The 18004-nt window shown below is 49.5% G+C and overlaps 1 protein-coding gene across 1 annotated transcript in view; it reads right to left on the minus strand.

Annotated features, from left to right (window-relative positions):
* The window catches only part of LOC110319171 (fer-1-like protein 4), a 34814-nt gene extending 21853 nt beyond the window's left edge, over positions 1 to 12961 (minus strand). The window contains exons 1-19 of the mRNA XM_021194611.1: positions 12883 to 12961; positions 12580 to 12635; positions 12177 to 12265; positions 11995 to 12094; positions 9705 to 9796; positions 9509 to 9550; positions 8834 to 8998; positions 8353 to 8413; positions 8114 to 8245; positions 7829 to 7891; positions 7569 to 7653; positions 7193 to 7352; positions 6898 to 7081; positions 6011 to 6197; positions 5379 to 5761; positions 4986 to 5094; positions 4626 to 4800; positions 4414 to 4534; positions 3992 to 4092 (exon numbers count right to left, since the gene is read on the minus strand). Of these exons, the coding sequence (XP_021050270.1) occupies positions 3992 to 4092; positions 4414 to 4534; positions 4626 to 4800; positions 4986 to 5094; positions 5379 to 5761; positions 6011 to 6197; positions 6898 to 7081; positions 7193 to 7352; positions 7569 to 7653; positions 7829 to 7891; positions 8114 to 8245; positions 8353 to 8413; positions 8834 to 8998; positions 9509 to 9550; positions 9705 to 9796; positions 11995 to 12094; positions 12177 to 12265; positions 12580 to 12635; positions 12883 to 12961 (2384 nt within the window). The remainder of the gene's footprint in view (positions 1 to 3991; positions 4093 to 4413; positions 4535 to 4625; positions 4801 to 4985; positions 5095 to 5378; positions 5762 to 6010; positions 6198 to 6897; positions 7082 to 7192; positions 7353 to 7568; positions 7654 to 7828; positions 7892 to 8113; positions 8246 to 8352; positions 8414 to 8833; positions 8999 to 9508; positions 9551 to 9704; positions 9797 to 11994; positions 12095 to 12176; positions 12266 to 12579; positions 12636 to 12882) is intronic.
* Positions 12962 to 18004: the final 5043 nt, after the last annotated feature.

The following is an 18004-nucleotide window of genomic DNA, read 5'->3' on the forward strand; positions in this document are numbered from 1 at the left end:
ACTCCAGAAGAGGGAGTCAGATCTTGTTAAGGATGGTTGTGAGCCACCATGTGGTTGCTGGGATTTGAACTCTGGACCTTTGGAAGAGCAGTCGGGTACTCTTACCCTCTGAGCCATCTCTCCAGCCCCAGGATCGCCTAGTTTAAGTTCCTTTCTCACACAGGATCAAGGCAGCTGCCTCCTTACCACACTGACTGCTGGCTATTCTGACCCTCACCGCACAGAGCATGCTCAGAAGTACCCAGAAGGTTCTCAACACTTCCCCATCTATTTTGCTCCACTGCAGTTGCCTATCTAAGGGTCAAATATAAAACTCTAAAAATGGACTAAAAGGCTCTGCACGTCCAGTCCATTATCTCTAACCTCATCAAATACACCTGTCCCATCAAGGACAACCCTGTGCCACACTGGCCTCTGCTCCTCTATAAATTATGTAGAAAGCAAAATGTCCTTGTGCACACAGACGTGCCCTGGAGACGCCAGGAAAGTTAAACACACCTCTTCCGTGGAATGAACTGCTTAGCTGGTCCTCTTGGAGGCCAGGGATGGATGGATATAGTTTAACAACCCGGTGATTTGCTGCCTGGTGAGTGAGCCTCTGCCCTTATCTCCCAGAATTTATGTTTTTCTTATCCCAGGTCCTTTCCCCCCTAAAACCCTGAGCATTGCTTCTAGGCCATAAAACCTATCCTAATGAGAGACACCACTTGCACTTCACAACAGCCTAAGTGACTCCTATGCTGTCTGAGGCCCAGGACAATCCTGATGCCTACAGGCATTGTGGTTACCCATCTCTGAGTCAATAATACCCATCTTTGTGAAAGAAGCCAGATGTACTTTGCAAAAGTTCTCAGTGGTAAGCAGGTCTTAAGTTTATTTTCCACTTAGGACTGAGTTATCAGACAACCTTTTCCCCTCATAACTGTGCTGTGTTCAAAAAATGGCTAAATGACCTGGGTCAGAATACAAAAGGCCTGGGCCAGCACCGGTATTCGAAAATATCAGGCGAGTCAGGCTTCGTTCTTGTCTCTTCTTGGGTTGTTTTCCGGCCTGCAGGGAACCTCTGCAAATTTATACCACAAACATTACCTACTCACCACAGCTATGCAGTGAGGCCCTATCGTGTGTGTGTGTGTGTGTGTGTGTGTGTGTGTGTGTGTGTGTGTGGCAGAAGGAGTGAGCAGGCCATTCAGGTAGAAAGCTTGGTGTCATGTAGAAGTGACCAGCTGTGTTCCTGGAAGGAGTGGCTCTACTGTGTCCCCGGCACAGACATGGATGGAGAGTGAGTGCCCAGAGCCTGTGACTGTGATGCTCTGCCCTGAGGTCATGACTGAGTCTCTGCAGATCTTCAGATTTCTTTCTCTGTGTTCTAGAAATGTCCAACCTCATCAACATAATGTAAACTCGCATTTCCTGCAAATAACTGTCCCCAGAACTCAGGTCATCTTGCTGCCTGTCTAGGAGATATATTGCCATTTTCCAGGCTAGCTAACATCTCCAGAAACAAGCTCCCACACCCTTTCTTCCTTCACACCTTCCCTTCCACAGCTTAACTAACAGCCCAGTCTACACAGCCCGGCAAGCTGGGATGGTTAATGTTGGTCATCACCTGAACGGGTTTTATGGTTGCCAAGGAAACAAGCCCCTTGAGCATGTTTGTGAGAGGTTTTCTAGATTGGGTTAATTTAACTGGGAAGATCCACCAGAACTGTGGGTGACCCCATCTCATGGGCTGAGGCTCTGGGTTGAGAAAGATGGACAGAGTGACTCCCAAGCATTTGTCACTCCCTGCGTCCTGACTGTAGATGCAGTGTGACCATCTGGGTCTGGCTCTTGCTGAACTGCTTTTCCTGCTGTAACAGACTATAACCCCAAAACTGGAAGCCAAAGTCAGCTCCTCCTCCCTTAAGTCGTTTTTGAGAGGCATCTTTTTACAGCAATGAGAAAAGTGACAGACACAATATCTAAAGTCTTGGAGGGCCTTTGTGATGTCACACATTTCCCCCCTTTTTATCAGCTAGCCACACTGTGCTGTGCTGAGCTGTGCTGTGCTGGGCTGGGCTGTGCTGTACTGAGATGTGCTGTGCTGGGCTGTGCTGTGCTGTGCTGTGCTGTGCTGGGCTGAGCTGGGCTGTGCTGGGCTGTGCTGTGCTGTGCTGTGCTGTGCTGTGCTGTGCTGTGCTGTGCTGTGCTGGGCTGGGCTGGGCTGGGCTGTGCTGTGCTGTGCTGTGCTGGGCTGGGCTGGGCTGTGCTGGGCTGGGCTGGGCTGTGCACTGCTGTGCTGTGCACTGCTGGGCTGGGCTGGGTGGTGCTGGGCTGTGCTGTGCTGTGCTGTGCTGTGCTGTGCTGTGCTGTGCTGTGCTGTGCTGTGCTACTGCGCTGCCTTATCCAACTACAAATTTTCTCTTGAATTTACTCCTCTGGTCTTTTATCATTTTTTTGGTTTGGTTTTTGAGACAGGGTTTCTCTGTGTAGCTAATGCAGACTAGGCTGGCCTTGAACTCATCGAGATCCACCTGCCTCTGCCTCCTGAGTGTTGGGGTTAAAGGCATATGCCACCGCTGCCCAGGTTTGCATTTGCTTGTTTTTTTGTTTGTTTGTTTATAGACAATGATCTCATGTATGCTGCCACACTGGTCTCAAGCTGAGGTTGACCTTGAACTTGAACTTCTGATCCTCCTGCCTCTACCTCCCAAGTGCTGGGATTACAAGCATGTACCACCATGCCTCGCTATTGCAATGCTAGAGACTAACCCAAGGCTTTGTGCATGCTAGGCAATAACTCTGTCAAGTATGCTACACCCACAGCCCCTGAGCCCATTCACCCCATCTCCACTGCACAGCTCTGTTCATCTCCTATCACCTAAACATTACAAAGCCTTCCCTAGGAGTCCTGTCTTCTCTCTCACACCCTCTCTCTCCCAACTCATCCTTTCTAAAATGATAAATGAGATCAAGACCTTCAGTGGCTCTCCCCTGCCACTCAGAGAAGAAACCATGGCCATTACAATGACATAGCCGGTGCCACAGGTGTCTGCCAAATAAAGGGGAAGCTCTTGAGAAAAGTGTCAGAAAGGAACTTGAGTGCGTGGAGCAGGTGGTCAGATTCCTGGAAGTGCAGATGAAAGACAGAAGCAACTAGGTTCATGCAGTTCGAGCAACCACTGGTGGCTGAGAAAGGACCAGTTAAGGATGCAAGAGCAACAGATGCCAGTGAAGCTCGTTATGCAGGAGGTGAAAGGTTAAGTCAGCATCACAGGGATGCTGCCAAGGCAGCAGCTCATCCTCCCTGTATCATCCTTCCTGGGCCATCGCGTGGATGCAGAAGCTGCCTAGGTACAGATCGGACAGAGAAAGGCAGGCTTACTGGTTGGATTTGTGGCAACTTGACACAAGCTAGAGTCATCAGAGAAGAAGGAGAGAATGCCTCTATGAGATCAAGCTGTAAGGCGTTTTCTCAATCAGTGATCAGAGGAGGAGGGCCCAGTCCATTGTGGTGGTGCCATCCCTGGGCTGCTAGTCCTGGGTTCTATAGAGAAGCAGGCTGAGCAAGCCAGGGGCAACAAGCCAGTAAGCAGCACTCGATGGCCTCTGCAGCAGCTCCTGCCTCCGGGATCCTGCCTCGTGTGAGTTCCTGTGCTGACTTCCTTCAATGATGAACAGCGATGTGGAAGTGTAAGGTGAATAAACCCTTTCCTCTGCAGTTTGCTTTTTGATCATCCTGTCTTGTTGCAGCAATGGAAAGCTTAACTAAGCGGGGTTTTACCTTCCTTGTGAAATAGGAGGGAGGTGAAGCCTTATACACCTAGAGAAACCCAACGCCCCATGATCTCGACTGAGCTCCCTTGATATGGGCACCTCTCCTTCTCTTTCTGTGGGTGCTGCAGAACACAGCTTGAGACTACCCTTGGTCTAGACAGTCACCACGAGCCTCTTTCTCATCCTGAACCTGGCCATAGGGAGGCAGCTCGATGGCTGACTCTCAGCTCACCTGCTGCCAGCCACCAGCTCTTCCAGAGTCTGCTTGAGTCGTGTGCAGGCGTCCGGCCCCGACCTGCGCTGCATCTTCTCAACCTCCTGCAGGCCATGGTCCTGTGTGGGCACCAAGAGAAGTCAGTCTTGAGAGTCCCCGGCCCATACCCCACCCTTGCATTCCACTCTCCTGATGGCCCCTCATTGATCGGATTCTGGTCCTGATTCCCAGGCCCCCTCTGTCTCCACTCTCCTGGCTCCCAGAACTTTGTTTCCCCCCAGTTTGCCTGGAAACTTCAAGCTTTGTCCACCAGTTCCCAGCCTTGCATCCACAGCTTCTCAGCTCTACCCCATCAGCCTTTACTTTGGAGCGCCTTGGGAAGCCTCAGTCTCTTGCATCCCGTGGTTGGGCCTTTCCCTTCGGGTGCGTCTTGCTCTCACCAGCCTCTCAGCTACTCTGCACACACTGTTGCTGCTCTGCAGGCGCCAAGTATAATCCTCCCAGCGGCTCCATACATGTAGGCAGGGCTTTCGGTGACGCAGAGGCAAGCAGAGATACGGCCTGGCCAGACAGAGAGAAGAGAGGGACTTGGGGGCATCTTGATGGCTCGAGGACCTCTTTATCCCCTTCTGCAAGTGACTCTGTCGCTTACCCATTGCCATCCACAGGTTCAGGCCACTGAACAGGTGTCCCCAGCAACTCTTGCTCCTGCCCTGACCCTCTGTCCTCGGATTCCAAGAGAGGCTGAACTTCCAGTGTGCTGCTCTCAGATCCCTCGTCAGCCCTTGGTCCTGGGCCCGATGGCTCTTCCTGGCGTCCTGCATGACCTGCATCCCATTGAGGATCTGAGCATCAGGCTGAAGGTCAGGCACTTCCCGCCACAGCCCCTCTCTCAGGAGAGCAGAGCCCACCACTCTCCCTGAAGTGAACATCCCTTCCTGTGGCCTAATGTCTAAAACAAGGGACCCCAATCCTAATCCCGTGGCTTTTCGGGCTCATCTAGGCCACACACCAATGGAAATCTCCAGGCTGATGGGCTTCTTGGCCAGTGAAGGGTCAATCATGGTGGCCTCAAAGAGCGCCCCGAAAAGCAGGAAATCTTCAAAGGATGCCAGGGCAATCTGAGAAAGAGAGTGAGGCTGGGGTCAGCTCCCACCCTCCTGAGAAGCAATCTGTTCTGCTTGGTCACAATGCCTACATAAAGACATCAAAACTAAGGGCCAGGAGGCTCTGCGTCTTACCTCCCTTTCTGCCCCGATAGCTTCCCAGGGAACTGACCCCCTTAATATATACCATGTTTAGACACACTAGGACACGTGTGCACATACATGGGATTCTTCATCCAAGTCCCCAAATTGGAAAGATCATCATGATGTCTAATGCTGAGGGTGACTCCAGCCCCTACCTCTGGCAGAGGCAGCAGCTCCTCCACCTCCACCTCCATTGCACTTGGAATCTCAGGCACATCCTCGCTGGTGCTGGCACTGGCACTGGCACTGGCAGGCTGCAAAATGCCAGCTGGGGTCTGACCCTGCCTGGTCTTCTCCTTCTTCTTTTTCTTCTTCCCAGTGAGCCGGGACAATCCAGACCCTTGTGTGGTCTGGGAGGATTTAGGTTCAACTCTGCCTTCGAATACCTCCATGGACACAGCTACCAGAAGTCGACCTCGGTACCAGATGCCTTCACCAACGCCTTCGTTGAGACTTTGAAGACCATCCCGGAACCTGCCGCTGGGGAGCGAGCCATAAAGGGGCACCCAGGCTGGACCGAAAGTGGGGTTAAACCCGGCTGTGAGGGGACAAGAACAGGATTGGAGGGGAGCACAGAATAAATGGGTACTGTTCTGAACTGTACACTCTTGTCTCCTCCAGGTGCCGGGGTGGGGAAGAGAAGGGAGTGCTGTTAACAGTTTCGGGCAGAGGCCCTCTCTGGGCTTTAGGGAGGAAGTACTAGTGTTGTGGTAAAGGTTGAGCTTTGCTCTGAGGAGCTGATGTGAGCCACAGCAGACAAGGCCCCTCGTGGACCAGATGTGCTCACCTGTGCGACCTGAGTTCGAGATCTGCCTCAGGTCTAGCACGTGTGTGGCGAGGGCCACATCCACAAGAGGTGCATTGTCGCACAGCTGCAGGCGAAGGCTGCGTGTTAGCGGCGGGAAGAGTTCCACGAAGCTCAACTGCTCGTTCCACTCAGGCGCTGTCTCCTCGCCTCGAACCGAAGTCTCACCCTGAAGGCCAAGTCAGGCAGAAGGGGTCAGTGAGGGTCCTAAAAGATGGCTCAGCAGGTATGGCGCTTGATATCAACCTGATGGCCTGAGTTTGATCCCTAGGTCCTATACTGCTGTCCCTCCTATAGGTTGTCCTCTGACTTTCACACATGTGCTGTGACACTCAGAGCACCACATACATACACAAAATAGCCGGAGAGATGGCTCAGTGGTTAAGGTCAAGCGTGACTTCTACTCTCCCACCGAGGGCGTTTGGTTCTCCCCCTCTCATCTAGCAGCCCACAGACACTTGTGACACCAGCTAGAGGGGATGGCTGACACCCTCTTCGGGCCTCCATGAGCTCCTGTCCTCAAGTGTTCCACAGAGATATTCATTCATACATAATTAAGAATAAAAACTGTCTTGGGAGGCAGAAGCAGGCAGATCTCTGAGTTCGAGGCCAGCCTGGTATCCAAAGTGAGTTCCAGGACAGCTGAGGCTATACACAAAGAAATCCTATCTTGAAAAACAAATAAGCAACAACAGCAACAACAACCAAAACCATTGTGGCAGATCCCTGTAATCCTACCAAACAGATCTCTGAATATCAGGGCTACATAGCAAAACCTTGTCTCTAAATGAATAAATAATGATTATCATTAATTAATAAATACTTTTTAAAAGACTTGAGCTGCCGCACGGGGCATAGGAGTGACTTACCTGCTGTCCCAGGAAGCTCACCCGCACGTACGGGTCCAGTAGGACGTGTTGGTCATGGAGGGCTCGGGCCAGGCTGCCCAGGAGCCCGGTGCGCACCGTGGGGAGCCCCTCTGCACGGTAAACCCGGACTCGCAGCCGTGCCCATGGCCTCTCAGCCTGCACCCCATGTGGCAGGAGTAGATTCCTAGGAGAAGCCAACGTGGGGAATAAAGCTGGAGCCTGAGCCCCTCTGCTTCTCTGCCCGCCCCCAGGCCACGCCTTATCCAATTTCTCCTCTCTCCACCGCCTAGCTCACTTCTCTATGTCCGAACTGGTCCCTGGGCATGGGGGTGGCGGTGGAAGGGGAAGGTCCCCACGTGCCCTCACAGACAGTGTGATCTTGACGAAGCCCTTGGTTCCGGCGCGGGTGTCACGGGGGTCATGCAAAGGGGCCCACTTTTGGTGGAAGTGGCCATCTGAGGACAGAGGAAGAGGACAGAGAGTGAGGAGCCATCTAAAGGACACAGAATCAGAATGTTGGACAATGACTGGGGTTGGAGCAGGGAGAACCACCGTACAAGAAACAAGAGACGCATTCACAAGAGACGGCTGTCTTTGAAGTTAGTCCACTGGCCAGAACTCAGTTAATTTGTTCATACAAATAAGTTTCAATGAGAGGAGGGGTTTAATACCTGGCTGGTCCAAGGCCATCCCTAAGTCCATTCTGAAAGTTCCTATCCTGGTGGCCATAAACGGGAGAGTCTGCGAGTGGAAAGCCTGGGGAGAGAAGGGTTAGTCTTGGCGCTTTGGCATCTTTCTCCCTGCCCACCTTTTGACGCTCAGTCTATAGCCCTGGCTGGGCCTTGAACTCATGGCGATTTTTCTGCCTCAGTCACCCAAATGCCCAGCTGGGTACCTCCCTTTCCTGATTTGAATCCGCTTTCCCACTCACAGTTATCTCCAGAAGCAAGTCTTGGAGATGAAGTCGAGTCTCATGAAATTCGAACAAGAAGTACTGGGTAGTGAAAGGTTAGAGCAGCGAGAGGGGGTTAGGCACGACAGGCTCATTCAGCTCGCCCCGAATTCTTGCATAGAAAATGTGGTCCCTTTCCTGAAAGGCACCTACACCCTCTTTCCCCGGGATGACTCCCCTGGCCTGGCCCCGCCCTCTCTAGGCACAGGTCTCTGGATCCCTCCGATTCTCTCAGACACGCCCTCTTCCTTGGTGGCGCCTCACCTCGTTGTAGAAGGGGCAATTGGTACCACGCAGTGTTGCAGTCACCCGGCGCTGATTCCCCACGCGAACAGCCACATAGGGGTTAATATTGACTCCCACCAGTTTCTGGGCCTCAAGCACTGTGACCCCGACCTAGGTAAGGAATCAAACAAAGAGAAGAAAGAAAGTCAGAGCTGCCTGGGTAAGGGGAGAGACCCGTGAGATGCCACGAGGGTTAGAATATGGCCGGAGAGTCCTACCTGGAAGTCTTGGGCTTTGCAAACCTTGAAGGGGTCTCCCCGAGGCAGGCCCAGGGCACGGCTGTAAAGAAGTTTAGGGTCAGCTCTGCTCTTCCCGCCTCTCACACCCACACATACAGATGCTTGGCGCTGGGATGAGGAGTCAGAGCGCGCCTTGTCCTACCTCCATCTCAGGCCTACAACCAGAATTCCACTCACTCTTGGAGCTCTGAACAAAAGTTGGTTGAGACCTGCTCCGTGGCCACACTGTACTAAGTGCTGTACCATTGACGTGCACAACAGACACAACCCGTCCTTATCAAATTCCTTTACAAATCGATGTGAGCCACTATAAGTGACTTTGAACATGGCAGTGTTCTGTAAGTGCCAGGGTATCCACCCTTCCGGGTACCCTGAAGTGGATGGATGGGTGTGGCTTATGTGTGCGAGGAAAGCTGACTCAGAGACAGGGTGTGAAACCAGGAGCATGTGAGTACACTACCTTTTGAGGGGGCTGAACACCACCCCAGAAATCTCCACGTCAGGTTCTTCCTCCAGCTCCAGCTCCAGCTCCAATTCGTTCTCTTCATCGTCCTGTGTTCCTAGGCTTCGAGCTAGCCTGCGGCCCAGAGCCACTGCCCGATGCTCCAACTGGGCTTCCCCAGGCCTGAGAGGAAAGGCCTCATAGGACCTGTCACCTGGTGCTGGGCATCCCTTGCCTTTGCTTATCTTAGAACTGACCTTTAACCTTCAGATTGACCCCACTTATCCTGGGACTAACTCTTTTTTGTTTTGGTTTGGTTTTTTTTTGAGACAGGGTTTCACTGTGTAGACTGGGACTAACTCTTCTTAATCCTGAGATCAGACTAATTTCGTAGCCTAGTCCTTTTTGGTTTTTTGAGACAGGGTTTCTCTGTGTAGCCCTGCCTGTCCTGGAACTCACTCTGTAGACCAGGCTGTTCTGGAACTCACAGAGATCCACCTGCCTCTGCCACCCAAGTGCTGGGATTAAAGGTATGTGCTACCACTGCCTGGCCATAACCTAGTCTTGGTGTAAGGATTGACTTCTGACCTTATAATTCAATCACTGGAATGTCAGACTCTAGTACTAATTCATGGCCCAGGCTCTTCACCCCCAAACCGACCCTGTTTGTTCCCTATCACCCCACATACTTACTCCATGTCCTGGAAGCCCACATTGGGGATGATCAACTCTAAGCTGGGAAGGAAAATACAGAAGATAAAACCCGACTGTAGAGTGCTGAGACCACAGCACCCCACAGACCCAAGGTGAATGTGGGTGCTACTTCTCTCTCTTCAGGGAGCGTTTCATCTGGGGACACCAGGCCTTGCATAGGTTACTAGACAATTACCTGTCTCGAATGGGTGTCCCAAAGTCCTCCTCTGCCCAGGTCCCAGCAACTCCCTCAGGGGGCTGATACTTTAGGTCAAGCTCCACTTGGATCTGAAACCAAATACTGCACCCGTTGGTGCCCTCAGACTGACATGGGGCTAAGAAGTACCAACACCTTGAGCACCATCGGTAAAAAGGGGCCTCTCCGTCTATGTCTGCAGTAGCATGCTCCTCTCCAATTACAATAATGTTAGCATTCATAACCTTCTGCACTGCTGCTAGAGGAAACCGGGGCAGCTTTCTTTAATGATGACCCCTGGTGGGTTGGCTACACTCCAAGGCAGGCCCTACTCCCAAGAGCAGCTGGATAACACAAACTGACTTTAATCAAGGGATGAAAGATAAAGAAAACTCACAGTCGGGTGGGTAGGGAAGTGAGAGTGGAGAGGAGTCATGGAAAGAGTTGAGGGATGAATATGATCAAATACATCCTATTAAATTCTCATAGAATTATTAAAGAATATCACATTGTAGATGCTCACAACCTTCTTGAGAACTAACGGCACTAGGCTTAGGAGCTTAAAGGGTGTTTGCCATCAAGGCAGACAACTTGAGTTTGATGCCCAGACCCTATTCAATGGAGGACGAAAACCAACTCCCAGAAGGTGTCCTCTAACTTCTACACAAAAACTCATTTACACATAAGAAATAAATTTTTAAAGGACTGGAGAGATGGCTCAGTGGTTAAGAGCACTGGCTGCTTTTCCAGAGGACCGGGGTTCAATTCCCAGCTCCCACTTGGTAACTCACAACCATCTGTAATGGGATTGATTCCCTCTCCTGGCACACAGTTGTACATGGAGTATGGACACATACATATACATAAAACACATGAATACATAACTCTTAACAAAAAATAAAATAATAAACATTTAAAAATATTTTTTTATGAGAAAGGGTTTTATTGTGTAGCCCTAGCTAGCCTTGAACTTACAGAGATCCATCTCTGCCTCTGCCTGGATTAAACATATGTGCTACCACACTCAGCTACAGATAAAGTGGAGATAAGCTTGAGGCTCGGGCGGGGCACAGCTCAGTTGGGAGAGTGCTTGGCCAGCATTCAGAAAGGCTTGAGTTCAGGCTTAGCAGCACTGAAAACAATCAGACCTAAGCCTAAGTGGTTAAGAGCACTGGCTGCTAAGCCTGGAATATACAAAAGCAAACACTCATACAACAAACAAACAACAGGACTCAACCTCGCCTCCCCATCCTGTTCTTCCACTGTTCTTGGCTCTCACAGCCTGCTCCCCGACAGCTTTCCCAGTTCCAGATCCTCCTAGGTTTCTGCCCTACTCTGCACCCCAACTTCCCACATCAGCACACCGGCATTTTACGTTTTTCGGCTCTTCTGTCTAAATGCTCTCCCTTCTACTTAGCACCCATCGCCTTCAGTTCTGAGCACAGGCATACTTTCCACAGGGAAAGGCTTCAGACCTCCCCCTATCCCGGTCTTGCACCGGCTCTTCTGTAACACTCGTGGTGGCAAACTTACTTTGTCTTGTGTGAATGGATGCTTGACTAATGTTTGACCGCCTTGTGCAGCTAGTGGGCTTCAACTAAGCAAATCTTTATCCCGTTTTGCTTACCACTGAGTCCTCATTGCTCAACATCATCCTTTAACTTAACCAACAATGGAATGAAAAAAAAAAAGTCAATTATAAGACAGACTTGCCATATGTAAATGAGGAGACAGCTTAGCGATGCTAATAACTCTTTCAGTTACACCAACGGGAAGTAGCAGTGATTAGAAGCCAGATCCAACTCTTTTTTTTTTTTTTTTTTTTTTTGGTTTTTTGAGACAGGGTTTCTCTGTATAGCCCTGGCTGTCCTGGAACTTACTCTGTAGACCAGGCTGGCCTCGAACTCAGAAATCCGCCTGCCTCTGCCTCCCCAGTGCTGGGATTACAGGCGTGCACCACGACCGCCCAGCTAGGTCCAACTCTTCTAAGGACATATGACCTTCTATGAATGCCAGGAAAACCCCATCAGCTTCATCAATGTCTCCCATAAGAAAAGAAGTGAGCCCACCCCAGACCCAAGGAGCAACAGTACACACACCACACCCCTGGGACTCAGAAATGAACCTGTTTCTGGCCCATGCAGAACTCAGGCAGGGGCTGCAAACAGAACTGAAGCTGGGCCAGGTGGTTGTTCCCGCTCCGGTCTGGCTCAGGATTTCCTCTCCGTTAATTCAAACCCTCTGTCTGGAGGCATCTCAGGGTTGCTGAAGGTAGTCTGGTGGCACTTACCGGGGACACCCGGAGTCTCTCATCCACCAGAGCTTCCCTCAACACCAAATGCCCAGCACTTTGCAGCTGCTGCAGAGAAATCACCAGGGTCCCCAGGGGCCTAGAAGAATGGCATGGAGCAAAAGACTGAGCCAGGTGGGAGGACATCAAGCCATCACCTGGCTTCCCTCTGATCTCCTCACCTGGGGCTGAACACGCGGCTACAGTTGACCACCTGTACGGACAGACTCTCCCCAGCCAGTGGAGATCCATAGTGGGGCCAACGAAAGAGCTAGGAACAGGAAGATGCTCATGATACCAGGTGCCAGGCTGACTGACTGTCACACCTAATCCAGAGTCTATCCCTGACGGTCCACACAAAAGGTTACCTCTAAGACTGCCTGGGACGAATCCCTCCTACATGGAGATGATGTCAATCCAGAGCTCATATGGGACTGATTGCCAATCAAGAACTAACCCCACTAGTTTTGAGAGTGACATCTCAAACCAGGTCTGAACTCTCCAACCTGAGATCCAGACCTTCCAAGTCCAGGAATGAGCCTTTCTGCCCAAGGACAGACCCGGAAAAGAACCAGCTCTACTGACCTCACCCACATCTGCTTCTCGGCCACAGTGAATTTTCCTTGTTTTCTGGGTAAAGCCTGCTCAAAAATGAAACTAGTCATTTATCAGTCCCTATGCATATACACAGTCATTTGCCTCCCCCACCCACTGTTCAGTTCCCCTCTCACACTTAAAGAAAAGTAGAAGATAGGAAAGAAGCAGGAGCCGGGGAGAAGGGAGACAGGTTAGAGAGGGCTGACCAGGACTCAGGTTGGAGATCTAGGGAATGAAGAATGTACAACTCCCCGATTCTAAAATGACTGAGACCATCGACGCAAGTCTCACCTCGGAAGCAGAGCCTCACTTGTCGGTCATGGGTGCCCGGCAGCCCCGTTAGGTGCCTCACACACACAGTCAGAGCCATGGTCGCAGTGCCACCGGCTCTCAGGCTGCCTGCTTGCCCTTCTGCCCACCAGTGTTGTCCGTGACTCACTGGACTCGCCCAGCAGGTTCAGCAGTCCCTTCCCTGTAGTCAAACACACAGGAGGGCAGCCCTAGAGGTGAAGGTTGGGGAAGGATTGAAGCTGAGCAGTGAGGGGATAACGTCCCCGTGGTCAGCACAGAACTCTGCCTATACTGTCTGCGGGTGCCAAGGAGCTTGAGCCTCAATAGGCTGGGAGCTGGGATAGGTAGGAATAGAGAGGAGAAGACCTCAGTCCAGTCCACGCTAGCCTAGGAGGCCTCCAGGGCATTGCTTTGGCTTTCTTTCTATCACAGTGATAAAACACCATGACCAGAAGTAACTTAGTTGTCTTAGAGCCGGGCGTGGTGGCACACGCCTTTAATCCCAGCACTTGGGAGGCAGGGGCAGGTGGATTTCTGAGTTCGAGGCCAGCCTGGTCTACAAAGTGAGTTCCAGGACAGCCAGGGCTACACAGAGAAACCCTGTCTCAAAAAACAAAACAAAACAGAACAGAACAGAACAAAAACAAAAACAAACAAGCAAAAAGAACCAAAGACTACCAGCCCAGGATTGCCTCCATCCATGAGGAGCTAAGCCCTCTCCCATCAATCACTAATTAAGAAGATGCCCCCATGGGCTTTTTCTCAAATGAGGTTCCCTCCTCTCAGATGACATCAGCTTGTTTCAAGATGACATAAAACTACCCAGAACAATTGACCCCTTGTCAGTTTGACAAACTGAGACAACAGTATTTAACAGTACCCTCTCCTTTTTTGTTCATCCCCCAAATTTCATATTAATAAATAATAAAATGTGAATCATATTGGAAATGTAAAAGTCTCACAATCTTTTTTGATTGTTTGTTTGTTTGTTTGTTTGTTTTTGTTTTCTGAGACAGGGTTTCTCTGTGTAGCCCTAACTGTCCTGGAACTCACTCTGTAGACCAGGCTGACCTCCAACTCAGAAATCCACCTGCCTCTGCCTCCCGAGTGCTGGGATTAAAGGCGTGCGCCACCACCGCTCAGCAAGTCTCACAATCTTTACAAATTCAAACACCTTAAAAATTCAGTCTCTTCTAAAATAACAGCCTCTATAAAATTCCAAAATCTCTTTAAAGGTTCAAAGTCTCTCAATTGTGGGGTCCTGTAAAATCAAAAATACACCACACACTTTCTCACTAACAAACACTATCGAAACAAAGCAAAAGCAAACTGGGACTAACGCACAATCTGCTGGACTCCTCCAGAGGCAAGGTCTTGCCACAGCACACAAAGCTTGTCTCAAAGGCTCAGCCCAGCTCTACTCCAAGGCTGTTTCTGTCCTTGATGATCATCCCATGGTACTGGCATCTCCAAAATGCATGGTCTCCTGATGCAACTAGGCTGCACTTTCACCTATAACCTCTCCTAGACTGTCTTTATGGTGCCAACCCTTCAACCTTGGGCCTTCGACTGCTACTCAGGCTATATCTTGGCCATGACCTTTCCAGACCTCTCACAGTGCCAAGCCTCAGCCACTCTCCATGACCTGTTCATGCCTTCAAAACCAGTACTACCTGAGAGACTCTTAGAAATAACCAAGTTCTGCTGCCAGCATGAGGTACAATGTAGGCTCCTCTAGAAACATCACTGTGTTAACCATGAGGAAACACTACCCAGAAGACTTTATTCCCGTGACACGGGGCTTTTTGTTTTTGTTTTTGTTTTTTGTTTTTTGTTTTTTGAGACAGGATTTCTCTGTTTAGCCCTGGCTGTCCTGGAACTCACTTTGTAGACCAGGCTGGCCTCGAACTCAGAAATCCTCCTGCCTCTGCCTCCCGAGTACTGGGATTAAAGGCATGTGCCACCATGCCCAGCATTTTTTGAGGGGGTGGCATGGGGCTCTTCTTAATCACCACTAATTTCTTAGCTTGAGTTGACCAGTGTCACAAGAAAGAATAGTTTACACATTAAAGGTTTTGGTATCTTGTTAATCACAGCCAATTACAGACTCTTAATTCAAATATGCAATGGCTCACAACCTCCCTCTGGAACTTCCCAAGCCAGGGCTCCTACTCTGCACTGCTCTCTGTATTCTTACCCTCCAAGCTCCTACAGAACTGCTCACCAAGCTTTGAACACCCAATGACTTTTCTAGCCCAAAGTTACAAAGCTCTTCCATAGTCCTCCAAAAACACATGGTCAGGTCTGTCACAGTAAGATCCCTCTCCCGGGTACCAATTTCTGCCTTAGTTAAGGTTAACTACTGCTGTTTTGAAACACGTTGAGCAAAAACAACTTGGGGAGGAAAGGGTTAATTGGTTAACATTCACACACACACACCACACACACAGTCCATCAAAGGAAGCCAAGGCAGGAACAAGAACTGGGTGGGAACCTGGAGGCAGGAGCTGATGCAAAGGCCACAGAGGAGTGCTGCTTCCTGGATTGCTCAGCCTGCTCTGTTTGTTTGTTTGTTTTCAAACATAGAAATTAGGACTACTAGCCAAGGGACTTCCTCACCCACAATGGGCTGGTTTTTCCTCTGTCTTCATCAATCACTAATTAAGAAGATAGAAGAAGAAGAAGAAGAAGAAGAAGAAGAAGAAGAAGAAGAAGGAGGAGGAGGAGGAGGAGGAGAAGAAGAAGAAGAAGAAGATAGCCTACCGACTTGCCTGCCTACATCTTCTGGAGGCATTTTTTCAGTTTTGGACTCTCATGTGACTTTAGCTTATATCAAATTGACATAAAGCTAGCCAGGACAGGAGGGAAGGGTTTATTTGGCTTACTGGTAACAGTTCATCATCAAGGGAAGCTAAGACAGGAACCGAAGCAGATATCCTGGAGGACCAGTGTGTGCTGGCTTGCTACTTCTGGCTTTCTCAGTTTACTTTTTCATATAACTCTGGACTGCTTGCCTAGAGAAGGCACTGCCCGCAGAAGACTGGCCTCTTCCAAATCAACCCTTATTAAGAAAATGCCCCCACAGGCTTGCTTACAGGCCAATCTGATTGGGACATTTTGTCAATTGAGATTTCTTCTTCTGAGACCATCCAAGTTTATGTCAGGTTGATGTAAATAAATACGTAATTTTCTTTGATGTTTGAGACAGGGTTTCTCTGTGTAATCATGGCTATCTGGGAACTCGTGTAGATCTGGCTAGCCTCAAACATGGAGATCCAACTGCTCCTGCCCCTCTGGCAATAGAATTAAAAGCATGTGCCACCACTCCTAGCTCTAACTTTTCTTGTTCTGAGTTATCGGGCTTCAGTTCCAAGTATCCAACACACAGCAGATCCTGAAAGCACTGGCTGGGACCAAGCATAGTGGCATAGAGTTGTGATTCTGATAGATGGGAGGCTGAGGCAGTGACATCTCCAGTTCAAAGTCAGCTTGAGCTATAGAATGAGACCTTGTCTCCAAGCAAAAGAAATACACTGTCTGATTGAATAGATGGAGTAAAGATGAGCCCCCTTCCCCAGGGTTAGTGCTGTAAGCACTCAACATATCTGTTGGCTTAGTGAGTGATTGAATGCATCCCTAGCTACAAACAGTACCTGTCCTTTATGCTTCTTAGCCAGAAGCCAGACATTCTTAATTCAGTGTAGGAGGACTCTAGTGAAGCTGTAAATGGGCTTTGGGAAGCCTGTAAACCTTTGAATTAAACTACAGCTTTACGATGTGTGCATTTTTCTGTATATAATGGTACTATTTAGTTGTTAAAGTTTTTTTTAATTATTGTTTTATTAACGTGTATGTATGTACATAGGTTCAGATGCCCTGGAGCCAGAGTTATTGGCAGCTGTGAACTGTCCAGATGTGAATACTGAGAGCCCAAGTCCGGTCCTCTGGAAGAGCACCAATCCTCACCCCTAAGACATTTCTCCAGCCCCCTAGATTAGCTTTTAATTTCTGAATTACATTTCTTCGTTTGTTTGTTTTGGAGGGTGTGTGCACATGTCACAGCGCGTATATGGAGACCAGAAGACAACTTTGCGAGAGCGAGTCCTCCTTTTCCATGAAGTGGGTCCTTGGAATCAAAGTCGGGTCAGCAGACTTGGCAGCAAGGTTTTCCTTTTTGTTTCTCAAGACAAGTGTCCTGAAACTAGCTCTGTAGACCAGGTTGGCCTTGAACTTCTAGAGATCTGCCTGCTTCTGCCTCCCAAGTGTTGGGGTTAAGGGTGTGTGCCACCACCGAGAGGACTCCCAATTCTTCTAATTCATTTCCTACGGGCATCACTTTTGCTGTGTTCTCACAAAGAAAAAGATGCAGCCAAGGGAAAGTGTGTTCTCCATCTCTCAGAAGTGTCATAGATGCCAATAATAACACAGCCAAAACCAATACACCACAGTTGCTTTCCCAGTAGCTAAGGGTCACACCTGGGGGTCTCTGAGGAAGGACATAGGAACTGGGCTGAAGTGGAAGAATGTGCCAAATGGGGAGGACAACTGTCACTTATTCTCTGCATTTTAGCCAGTCTGGGATCTTTGTAGTAGTCTCCGTGTGCTGCAAAAACAAGCTCTTTTTTTATTTTTTTAAAGAGATTTATTTATTTGTAAGTACACTGTAGCTGACTTCAGACACTCCAGAAGAGGGCGTCAGATCTTGTTACAGATGGTTGTGAGCCACCATGTGGTTGCTAGGATTTGAACTCTGGACCTCTGGAAGAGCAGTCAGTGCTCTTAACCACTGAGTCATCTCACCAGCCCCCAAAACAAGCTCTTTTGATGAGGGATGAGAGCTACACTTCCCTGCGGACAAAAGAATGAGTATTTAGAATGCGATTAGAAATCATATCGATTTAGGAAGATGGTAGTGGTAGATTCTCCTCTAGGGTCTAGGGCCACTTCGGCCACAGAGAGTTGGCGAGGTCTACCATCCTAGGTATGAATTTCCTATTGAGCAGGTCTTCAGTCCAATTAGAAAGCTGCTGGTAACTCTTTTTTTTTTTTTTTTTTTTTTTTTTTTTTTTTTTTTTTGGTGTTTTCGAGACAGGGTTTCTCTGTATAGCCCTGGCTGTCCTGG

The sequence above is a fragment of the Mus pahari genome, chromosome 3 (assembly GCF_900095145.1).
Source record: "Mus pahari chromosome 3, PAHARI_EIJ_v1.1, whole genome shotgun sequence".
NCBI classification, from domain to species: Eukaryota; Metazoa; Chordata; class Mammalia; order Rodentia; family Muridae; genus Mus; species Mus pahari.